The sequence below is a fragment of the Myotis daubentonii genome, chromosome 2 (genome assembly GCF_963259705.1).
Source record: "Myotis daubentonii chromosome 2, mMyoDau2.1, whole genome shotgun sequence".
Lineage (NCBI taxonomy): Eukaryota > Metazoa > Chordata > Mammalia > Chiroptera > Vespertilionidae > Myotis > Myotis daubentonii.
Genome location: NC_081841.1, coordinates 54,971,360 through 54,983,703, shown reverse-complemented (window position 1 = coordinate 54,983,703; position 12,344 = coordinate 54,971,360). Strand labels below are relative to the sequence as shown.

At 41.1% G+C, this 12,344-nt stretch overlaps 1 protein-coding gene across 3 annotated transcripts in view; it reads left to right on the top strand.

Moving 5' to 3' along the window:
• The window catches only part of TESPA1 (thymocyte expressed, positive selection associated 1), a 41,323-nt gene extending 38,983 nt beyond the window's left edge, over nt 1–2,340 (top strand). For all 3 annotated transcript variants that reach the window (XM_059683153.1, XM_059683154.1, XM_059683155.1), the window contains exon 11: nt 1,617–2,340. In XM_059683153.1, coding sequence (XP_059539136.1) covers nt 1,617–1,822 — 206 coding nt within the window. In that variant the 3' untranslated portion in view covers nt 1,823–2,340. The remainder of the gene's footprint in view (nt 1–1,616) is intronic.
• The last annotated feature ends 10,004 nt before the right edge of the window (nt 2,341–12,344 follow it).

Genomic DNA, 12,344 nt, shown 5'->3' with positions numbered 1-12,344 from the left:
TTCACTGGCAACAAGAGTATTATATAGATTAAGCAGGAACACTCACAAGATGCTTGTAGCTCATAGTTTCATGAAAGACATGGCAGGAAAATCAAAAATTACTTTTATCTAACTTCATCAGATGACATGGGGACATAGAAAAATGAACTTCCCAGAGGATGACATTTCCAGGTGAATCTGGACAGATGAGTAAAGGCAGTGGGAAGAAGTAGAAGAAGAGGCAGGACATTGGTATCCTAGTTAGAGGGATAACATGTTCAAAGGCAGACAGGAATGGAAAACTGTATCTTCAGAAACTATACCTTGTGCCTAGTGGGAGAAATGGATTATATGGGATAAATTAAAAATTAAGACTAGGAAAGATTACTAGAAAGCAGATTATGAAACAAAGTCTTCTATGTTATTTTAAATATTTGTATTCAGTCTAGGGAACAACTTAAAAGTTTGACAAAGGAATTATATGATTAGATTTCTATTTTAGAAAGATCTAGCAGAGATGTGAGATATGGGCAGAAATAGGGAGCCAGTGGAGGAAGGGAAATCATTCAAGAAGGGAGAAGAAGAGTGGGATTTTTAATATATACAGTGGCTAAACCTAGGAGATGGGAGGTGAGGGAAAGAAACAGAGAAAGTTCCAGCTTTTTCCCTTGACTGACTGCCATAAAATATCCATTAGGAATGAGAATGCAACTAAATAATGATTAGGAACCTTGATAAGACTTTTTATTTATGTGACAGGGCTTGAAAATATTAATGAAAGTGAATAGGAAATTATGTAAATAAGGTAGGTAAAGGGGTCAAGAGACTCTAACAAGTGTTTTTTTGCTTTTGCTTTTGGTTTTGTTTTGTTTTGTTTTGTTTTAGGATGGGGAAGGTTTAAACATGTATATTTGCTGAAGGGGAAGAATCAATAGGGTGGGAGAGACTAGGGTTCAGGAGGGAAGGGAGAATGATGACCTGAGGTCACTGGAGAATTAGATTGAGTTGAGAGCCAAAGTACTTTGGGGTGGGGAGTCGGTTAGTCATGAACTAGAGGTGCTGATCTTTGTCCGAGATTAGAGGAAAGGAAAAAGGACAGGTGTGAATACAGTTACATTGGTCATTTGGGGAAGAAGCCCAGAAAGTTCTGCCTGTTGGCTTCTCTCTTTTTGCCTGTAAGGTCATCACTGAAAGTGTGACGCAGGGAATTTCAGGAAGATGGTAAAGATTTGATTTGTCGCTATGGAGAAAGGATGAGAAATATTTATGAATATAAACATCTATTCGCAATTGAATAGGTGAATAATGTTGAGGCTCAGCTCAAGGTGCAGGACATGGGTTTGCAACGGTTTTGTAATTTTCTACAGCAATGCTCAGCAATATATATAAAATAATAAGAATAAAATATAGGGATACTTTTATAAGTATAAACAGAGGTGAACATTCCAGATATCTCACTTCATGGTGAGAAGGGCAGAAAGCCAGTCACACGACTGCTGCTGCTGATAACAATTTTAAATATTACTTATAGTAGTGAGAAGCATTTCCACAGGTGGGATATGAAAGTTTCTATTAGCACCAATACCCAACATTGTCTTAAAAATGCATGATGTGTTTCCTTTTCATCTGCATTGCAGGCTTTCTCCACCACCACAGTGCATGCTCTGACAGCAGTGGCTTCGTAGAAGAGCCTAATTCCCACCTCTTCCTGCAGGAGTTGGTACTGCCTCCAACCTCCAGCTCCTGCTCCCAGACCTTACAAAGTCCTGAACTCAGTGGGAGAAAGGCAGCATGGCACACAGGGAAGGAGACCAGACTGAAAGACTTGAAACCTACGTCCTGATGCTGTCATAAACTGCGCACAGAGAAAGGCCTTAGGCATGTCTTCATTCCTCTGCGTGTAGATGTCTCTACTATGTAGGTATTAGAATACATGATATGGACAGTGGTAAACTAGACAAAGACTTAATTTTCTCCCAAGTTTTGACACTGCATAAGACAGTTAGAGGATTTAAGGAAGATGAAGTCTGAGAGACAGCAGTTGCTACTGGGTTGCTCTCAAAGGGCTCAAGCTAAGTGAGGAAGGGAAAATCCCCTTCCACACTCAGAAACCTTGGTGCAGCCCACAAGGGAGGTCCCTCTGAGCCTCTACTCGTTCTTATGTGCTCTCCATTAAATTCCAGAATGTCTTCCTCATCACCCAGTCCTGATTTTCTTCTTGAGGCCTCATCTGAGGAGATCTACTTACAGCCTGCCCCTTAAAATCAGCTTCTCCCTCTACCCCAAACTTTGTATCTTCATAGGAAGAGATGAGTGGAATTCAGAGTCTCTCTTCTTGGCCACTGCAAAAAAAAACAAAACAAAACAAAACAAAACAAAACAAAACAAAACAAAACAAAAAACCAGTATTTTCTGCTGGCAGAAAACAATACAAATAAAATATTTTCAAATCTTTCCATGTTTCTGGAGAACTAAAAGTCATGGTTTCTGTTGGATGAAAAACATTGCCAAACATTTTCTACAAACAGCTTGAGCACCTACAGGGCTCTACAGTAAGGCAGTATGTGGTGCAGACATCTTAGATACATTGCTCCCCAAGAACATTTTAGTAGAGTGGGAGAGGTCTCTCTCTCTCTCTCTGTCTCTCTGTCTCTCTGTCTCTCTCTCTCTCTCTCACACACACACACACACACACACACATTTTCAGTCATGTATGACTTGGTTGCATAATAAGTTGCAAAATAGCAAAGAACAGAAGATAGGAATTTGAGGGAAATCATATCCATCCATGATGAGTGTTAAAGAAAAAAAATCACACTAAATACAGCGAGCTGACAGAGGTTGATTTTCTTCTGATACTATTGCCAGCATAAATGACATACGGATACCTAGCTAGGTGGAAACAACAGGCTGCGCATTTTTAAGAGCTCGGATGGGGGAACCTTAGCCATCTGTGTTTGGTGATGGGCCTAACCCCAAGGAAAGGTAAACTTCGGGTATCTTCATGACAGGAGGTAGTATTACAATCTGGAGCCAGGGCCTCCCCGCCCCCACCCCTGAAGCTAGGCCCCCACCCTTCCACAGAAACAGACATAGGACACTGTCTTCCTGATGTTCACATCGCAGAGACAGGATTCTCAGGGCCTTTCCTGGGTTGCTAAACCGGAATGAGGCAGGGAGACATTTACATCTCAAAGGGACAGAGAAAGAATTGACAGTTAAATTCTCTAAAGCCAGGGACTAGCGTCGGGGAAAAGCCTGTCCACGCTTTAGCCAAGCTGCGGGACGCTTAAGGCCGTCTTGGTCATGAGCGTGAACAGGACCTGTGATTTGTCACCTAACGAGCCTAAGAGACTAAGAGACTAACAGCACATTGGACCCCATCGCCTGGAGGAAATGGGCTGGGGCTGCGGAACGAGGCAATCCTACGTTCAGCTTCGCCAGAAGTTATCCTTAGATACTCCTAAGGAGTGGTCTGGCGGGAGTGGGGACCGCATTCTGGAGGTGGGGACAGCATTCTGGAGGGGGGGCAGCATTCCGGAGGGGGGGCAGCATTCTGGAGGGGGGGCAGCATTCTGGAGGGGGGGGCAGCATTCTGGAGTGGGAGGGCAGCATTCTGGAGGTGGGGGCAGCATTCTGGAGGGGGGTGGCAGCATTCTGGAGGTGGGCACAGCATTCTGGAGGTAGGGCATGGCCCGATAACCTCCTTGGCTCCCTTCCTCGGTGCTCACAGCCCTGGAGTAACTGGTGGGTCCGCAGGAGCGATGCCAGCGAGGAAGGAAAAGAAACGAATTCTGCCTCCACGCCGGCTCCGGGCAGATTCTGACGGACTCGGACAGTGAGTCAGAGTCCTTTGCAGAAGGTTCTATTATTAGCCCGGGAACAAAACTGCGGCTCGCTCTCTGCCTCAGGTGCCTGGCTCCACCTCCTCCCGAGGAGAGCCAGGCTCCTCTGCCAGCTCCCCGGCCACACACTGTCCCTGTGGAGAATGGGGCGTGTGAGACAGAGCTCCCAGGTAATAGACCCCAGGCCAAGCTACTGCGCTCGCCTCACTGGCACGGGGGAGGGTGTGTAGGGGGAGGGTGTGTTGGGGGAGGGTGTGTAGGGGGAGGGTGTGTAGGGGGAGGGTGTGTTGGGGGAGGGTGTGTTGGGGGAGGGTGTGTTGGGGGAGGGTGTGTTGGAGGAGGGTGTGTAGGGGGAGGGTGTGTAGAGGGAAGGGTGTTGGGGGAGGGGGAGGGCAGAGCGTGCCGCATTTAGGACAATTGGATTGGACACGTGTCAGGGCAGTGCTCAAGGGAAGCGCGCCCCTGCAGTCCTCATGAAGCTCCAAGATTCGCTCTGCTTTTCTTTACAAGACATGCTGCCCATAAGGAAACTTAGTTCCCTGTGAGCCCAGCAGGGAAGGGGTGCCTACTTCCATTCCCACTGGGAAACCCAAGCCTCACACTCCCAGAATATCACGGCCTGAAAGGACTAGTCGTGGTCTGACTGGAAGGCCCGAGGCAGGAATGAACCAGACCAAAACCACATGCGGCAGCCAGAGGAGAGGCGGCCCTGGACCTGGGTGGAGGACTGTGTTCTATTAGTTCCCGTCTCTGGTGGAAGCTTTACCACACAATCCTCTTTCCCCAACGCCCTTTCAGTGCCGAGTCCTCTCTGCCTCCACTCCTACCTACATCGCCCCCATTGCCAGCCTGGATTGTTTGGTGTGGACGAAAGGGACCACATGCTAACCTGACTAGCTCAGGGAAAGCCTGCATGGCAGCCTTGCAAACTCAGAGACCCAAAGTAACCACAAAGGATGGTCTGAAATTAAAACTTTTTTAAACTAAAAAACCGGTTATGATGGGTAGTCATGTCCTAGGCCAGTATCTTCCCTGACAAAGGTCAGTCTTTACCTTAACTGAGCCTAGTGTCTTTTTGCACCTACAATAACATATGGTTGGAACATCAAAGGAATTTTTCTTTATCGTGACCCCCTGAAAGCACAGGCACCGCTCTGCAGAGACCACAAATCTCCTCACTGTTCTTGAGTTAATCGTTGACTGTTAACTATCTTGCACCCACTTAAATAAAAGATGTGTCTATCATTTTACTTTTTATCCAATCCCAGAGGTCTCCCCGCTTTGCTTTCTCCCACCTCCCTGATCTATCACCAATGGATTTCATGTAACCCACTTAGTCTCCTCTTTTGATTGTAATGTATAAAACAAGGTGCAAAGCTGCCATTCTCTGGAGCATCATCTCAATCCGTTGAGAGTCTGCTTCCCAGCAATTGTCGACAGTTTGGCTAAAATAAACTCACACACACACAAAATTTCACAGGTTTGAGTGTTCCTTATGTTAACATGGGGAAGTCCTTTGGAAGGAAGTGAAGTCAATTTGGGAGATAAGACACACGTAGGAAACAGGCTGGCACTCATACTTGTGGCCTCACAGGGCAAAGTGGCAGGTGTCCATGTATAAATCGGAGTTCTTCAGTGAGTTCTAAGAGGCCAAGCAAAGGCAGAATCATTATAGGGAGCTGGTTCAAAGGAAAGCAATGTAGGTGGAGAAGGCTGGAGATGGCTTTTTTAAAAATATTTTTTTATTGATTTCAGAGAAGGAGGGAGAGGGGGAGACAGAAACATCAATGATGAGAGAGAATCATCGATTAACTGCCTCCCACACGCCCCCCAGTGGGGATCGATCGATCCTGCAACCCGGGCATATGCCCCCAACCAGGATCAGACCTGCGACCCTTCAGTCCGCATGCTGACACTGGATCCACTGAGCCAAACTGGCCAGGGCTGGCGATGGCTTTTGTGAACTAAAGAAAGGCCTCTGGAAACTGTTGGGTGGAAGAGGGGAGTTGGGTGACTTTTGGAATAGGAAGGGAGGATCACAGGTACTTTCTGGAGAGGACATAGGCTTCCAGAGTTGAGTGGGAGTTAGCCCTTCCCAAGCACCTGGTTCTAATTAGATTCACAGCTCAAGAGTGCAGTGAGGATTGAACCCTAAACCTTGGGGCCCTAAACTCATGTGTGATTCAGGCAAGGTGTTTTACCTCCCTAAATTCTCAACTATAAAGTAAAGACATAAAAATACCTGTTCTGCCTAGTATATTGGGCTGGGTCAAATAAAATAATGGCATGAAAATACTTTTAACACAGTAATATTTATTCTAGGAAGAATTCAGACAGAAAGCCCTGAATGACAGAATCCCACTCACTAATGTGTGACCTTAGGTAAGTTACTCAATTTTTCTGTGCGTCATATTCTTTAAAAAAAAAAAAAAAAAAGAATAAATCTTTATTGTTGAAAATATTACATATGTCCCTTTTTCCCCCATTGCCCTCTCACACCTCCCTACCCCCCTCTGTGCCTCAGATTCTTAATCAATAAACCATGGATAATGTCCTAGTAAACACTGCACCAAAGTTAAACAGGCAAGAAAGACTTTATTCATGGCTATTCCAATAGGGGAGAGAGGCCAGAACTAAGTTTGAACTCATCTCTGCTGAAGCAAGGGTGATAGAATTTTTAAGATCTGGAGTGAGCCAATGGAAAAGTACTGGAGGACCTTAGGAGGGATTATAGGCCACACCTGATAATTGGCTTCATCCAAAGGAAAAATCTCTCTCATATCTTTATTACAGGAAATAGTTTTGCAATTTGGACCTAAGCATGTTCAGATGTTAGGCTCCTAGCCTCCCATAGAAGTTTGGAGATAAGAACGCTAATCATTGAGGATTACACTTCAAAGAGATGGTTCCCTGTACCGGAGAAAGACCCCCTGGAGTTGTAAAACTGGCAAGACACTGGGGGTGGGCTGTGGGGAAGATTTACATCTCAAAGGGGCAGAGGAAGAATTTACAATGGCAAGTTTTCTCAAGTAAATGCTCTATAAAAATGGAGGTCAAACGTCTAGCGTCAGAAAAAAAAGTCTAACTAAAGTTGAAGGGGATAATAAAGTCATTTTGTTCAATAATAATAATAATATTCATTTCACGAGCTTAATGTGAGCATTAAATGAGCTCTTCTATGTAACGAACAGAGAAGAATGCTGGCACTTACTAATCACAAGAGAAGGGCTTACAATTATTAATGATATCTCAGACTTCTTCCGTTTCTGAAGTTCATTAATTCTTCTTTAACGCAGGAAAACAATATTCTCTCATGAAATAACTGTGTCAAATATCTAAGCATCAGTTTGTATTTAGGAGGTTTTCCAAAGTGAACTTTCAATCTCCAGCCACCTTCCTGCCTGTGCTCAGCCTAAATTCAGCTGACTGTTCTAAAACATGCACAGCTACTAAGGTCTCAGAAAATATAAACTGACTTTATAGTTTTTATAAGCGAAACCAAATTAAATATGTGGGTCTTCTAGGAGTGGATAAGGCTGATGTTGGGTGCTTGTAAAGATCTAATTTAAAATGACTGTATTACCTGTTGATTAACATGACCAGAACGCCTATACCCCTCTTTGTTAGTATGAAGATGGGAATTAATAGTATGGATGTGGCCAGGGAACACACCCCTGCTTGTTCCATCTTTTCTCAGTGCTAACTCTATGGGGACATGTTTCTATATAGGGCTATGACAGGAGAGCTGAGCTTGGATGGCAAAAGACTCCAGACAATTTCAGTGAAACTTCTGTGACAAGCTTCTATCCTAAGAACATTTCTGAACACTTCCAAGCTCTTTCTATGAAGCCAGCATCCCAAAACCAGATAAAAATAGGACAAAGAAAGAAAATTATAGGCCAATATCTCTGATGAACACAGATGCTAAAATCCTCAACAAAACCCTAGCATATCGGATCCAGCATTACATTAGAAAGATCATACACCATGACCAAGTGGGATTTTTTTCCAGGGCTGCAAGGCTGGTACAATATCCGCAAATCAATAAACATGATACATCACATAAACAAACAGAGATAAAAATCACATCAATTGAGCAGAAAAAGCAGTTGACAAAATCCAACATCCTTTCTTGATAAAAACCCTCAGCAAAGTGGGAATAGGGGGATCATACCTCAACATAATAAAAAGCTTATATTACAAACCTACAGCCAACATCATATTCAAAGAGCAAAAACTAAAACCATTTCCCCAAGAAAAGGAACAAGACAGGGATGCCCACTCTCACCACTCCTGTTTGACATAGTACTAGAAGTGCTAGTCATAGCAATCAGACAAGAAGAAATAAAAGGCATCCAAATTGGAATAAAAAGACATAAAACTGTCATTATTCACAGATGACATGATATTGTACACAGAAAATCCTAAAGACTCCATCAAAAAACTATTAGACATTAAGTCTAAATGAATTTGGCAATGTAACAGGATACAAAATTAACACCCAGAAATCTATGGCTTTTTTTATATAGCAATAATGAACTTACAGAAAGAGAATTTTTTAAAAAATCCCATTTACCATTGCAACAAAAAAAAATTAAGATACCTAGGAATAAACTTACCTAAGGAGGTAAAAGACCTGTACTTGGAAAACTACAGGTCATTGAAAAAAAGAGATAGAGAAAGATATAAACAAATGGAAGAATATACTGTATTCATGGATTGGTAGGATCAACATCATTAAAATGTCCATACTACCTAAAGCAATCTATAGATTCAATGCAATCCCCATTAAAATACCAACTGCATATTTCACAGACCTAGAACGAACTCTCCAAAAATGGGATAAAGAAAGACCCTGAATAGCTGCAATCCTGACAAAGAAGAACAAAGTAGGAGGGATCTCACTACCAGATATCAAGCTATATTACAAAGCCACTGTCCTCAAAACTGCCTGGTACTGGCACAAGAACTGACAAATAGACCAATGGAACAGAACAGAGAACCCAGAAATTGACCCAAGCCATTATGCTCAATTAATATTTGACAAAGGAGGCAAGAGCATACAATGGAGTTAAGACAGTCTCTTCAATAAATGGTGTTGAGAAAATTGGACAGATACATGCAAAAAAAATGAAAATAGACCACCAACTTACACCATACACAAAAATAAACTCATAATGGCTAAAGGACTTAAATGTAAGACAGGAAACCATAAAAATCTTAGAGGAAACCACAGGCAGCAAAATCTCAGACATATGTTGTAGCAATATCTTTACCAATATAGCTCCTAAAACAATGGAAATTAAGAAGAAAATAAATAAATGGGACTACATCAAAGTAAAAAATTTGTACACAACAAAAGAAACCATCAACAAAACCACAAAAGAGCCCACTGTATGGGAGAACATATTTCCCTGTGTTATCGCTGATAAGGGTTTAATCTCCAACATTTACAGAGAACTTATAAAACTTAACAAAAGGAAGATACACAATCCAATCAAAAATGGGCAAAGGACCTCAATAGACACTTTTCAAAGAGGACCTACAGAGGGCCTAAAGATATATGAAAACATGCTCAAAGTCACAATTCATCCAAGAGATGCAAATCAAAATGACAATGAGGTACCATCTCACACCTGTAAGAATGGCTATCATCAACTCATCAACAAATGACAAGTGCTGGTGAGGATGTGAAGAAAAAGGAACCCTCCTGCACTGCTGGTAGGAATGCAGACTGGTGCAGCCACTGTGGAAAACAGTATGGAGTTTCCTCAAAAAATAAAAAATGGAACTTCCATTTGACCCAGTAATCCCACTTCTGTGAATATATCCCAAGAAATCAGAAACACCAATTAGAAAGGACATATGCACCCCTATGTTCATAGCAGCACAATTTACGATAGCTAAGATTTGGAAACAGCCTCAGTGCCCATCAGCAGATGATGGATTAAAAAACTTTGGTACATCTACACAATAGAATACTATGCTGCTGTAAAAAGGAAGGAACTCCTACCATTTGCAACAGCATGGATGGACTTGGAGAGCATTATGCTAAGCACAATAAGTCAGTCAGAGAAAGATAAATATCACATGATCTCACTCATTTGTGGGATATAATGAACAATATAAACCGATGAACAAAAACAGATCCATAGACAGTGAAGCATTGATCAGATGCTCAAACCTCAGAGGGAAGGTAGGGGAGGGTGGGGGTAAGAAGGCAAGATCAACCAAGAGACTTGTATGCATGCATATAAGCATAACCAATGGACACAGACAACAAAGAGTGAGGGTGAGGGCAGGATTGGGGTGTGGGGGGGGGGATGATGGGGGGATAACCACACATTTGTAATACCTTAATCAATAAAAAATAATTAATTACTTTTAAAAAAAGAAAGGAAAAAAGTGAGAGTGCCTCATTATTTTTCCATTTTCAGCCAGTAAATTTAATAACAGTGGGCTTTACTCTTTTCTGAACAAACAACTGAAGGCCATGAACTAGATATGATGGTTATAATTGCATGAAATGCCTTATTTCTTTTATGGTTTATAAATACTATATTTCTTCAGTCAACTTCACTATAGCTGGGTGAGACCCAGAAACAGTGGTTCTCAACCTTCCTAATGCCGCGACCCTTTAATACAGTTCCTCATGTTGTGGTGACCCCCAACCATAAAATTATTTTTGTTGCTACTTCATAACTGTAATTTTGCTACTGTTATGAATAGTAATGTAAATATCTGATATGCTATATGTGTTTTCCAATGGTCGTGACCCACAGGTTGAGAACCGCTTTTGGGGTCTAAAAGCAAGCAAAGGAGGAGAGCACAGTGACTTTGTCATTGTTTCACCCTGCTGTCCAGGTGTCTAATGGCATAAGATACTGATGCAGAACATTGAATAGCATCAGTAAAATAGAATTCAGTGACATATTTTATAGAAATAACTTTGTACCTAGGATTAAGTTTGGGGAAATCTAAAGAAATTTTTTTTAAAAAATTTTATTTACAGATATCCTTCATTCCTTCCCCCTTTGTTCCGCTCCACCCAGACATTAGCTATTGTAAATATCACTGCTATGAGCATGGGGGTGCATGTATTCTTTCTGATTAGTGTTTCAGGCGTCTTGGGATATATTCCCAGAAATGGGATCACTGGGTCAAATGACATAAATATATATATATATATATATATATATATATATATATATATATATATATATATATATATATATATATATCTTTTTATTGATTTGAGAGAGGAAGGAAGAAGGAGAGAGAGATAGGAAACATCAATGATGAGAGAGAATCGTTGATCAGCTGCCTCCTGCACACCCCCTACTGGGGATCGAGCCCACAACCCAAGCATGTGCCCTTGGCCGGAATCGAACCGGGACCCCTCAGTCTGCAGGCTGACGCTCTATCCACTGAGCCAACCCAGCTAAAGCAACATTTTCATTTTTTGAGGAAACTCCATACTGTTTTCCACAGTAGCTGCATCAGTTTGCATTCCCACCAGCAGTGTACTAGAATTCCCTTTTCTCTGCATCCTCGCCAGGACTTGTTGTTTGCTGATTTATTGTTAGTAATCATTCTGTCAGGTGTGAGGTTTTATTTCATTGTAATTTTAATTTGCATCTCTCTGATGACTAGTGAAGTTTCCCATTTTTTCATATGTCTATTTGCCATCTAACTGTCTATTCAGATCCTTTGCTCATTTTTAATTGGATTGTTTGTCTTCCTGGTGTTGAGTTGTATGAGTTTTTAATAAATTTTGAAATACTTCTTCTTCAACAAATTGAAAATGGTTATCAGTCTATAGTAATAATTTCAATTAGCTCTTTACTTACATTTGTAAGAAGTTTTTAACTTGGACTCAAAGCAATATCTTCTTAAATTATTATTGTAAAGCCTGTTGGTTTATAGTTTGATTAGAGAGAATACAGTGTGTTTTTCCAGTATTTCACAAAGTGTTCCTCTATAATTTTCCTATTTTAGTCATGTCCTACCTCTTTGTCTTCTTTATTATGGCTTGATTGATGCTAGAAAAAAAGAAAAGCTGGTGTTTTTATGAATGAAGATGTGTCTGATAAATACTTGAAGCAGGGCATATAAATTCTTTCATGAAATTTTGGGGTGAAAAAGTTGACATTCTGCTTATAATTCACCCTTATATGATGTGAAGAATTTTCAAATCAGATTTTTTCCATGAAAGACTCATGATCTAGCCGCAATTAAATAAAAATTAAGCATGATTCTTAAAGACTCTTTTGTTTAATGTCATATATGTTGGCACGTCAAACAATTCTACAAATAGAAATATTGATTAGTCTTCCTTTTTATTATTGGTTAAAATATATTTTATAAAAATTTTGGCTTAAGAGAATATGATGTTCTTTCGGAGCTCCTCTAATCAATGCCAAATGAATGTACTCTCTTCATATTTGAGTTAATTGACAATAAATTTATTTAACTATTTAAAAGTAGTTAAGAATTATTTTTATACAGAAAATTAATGAA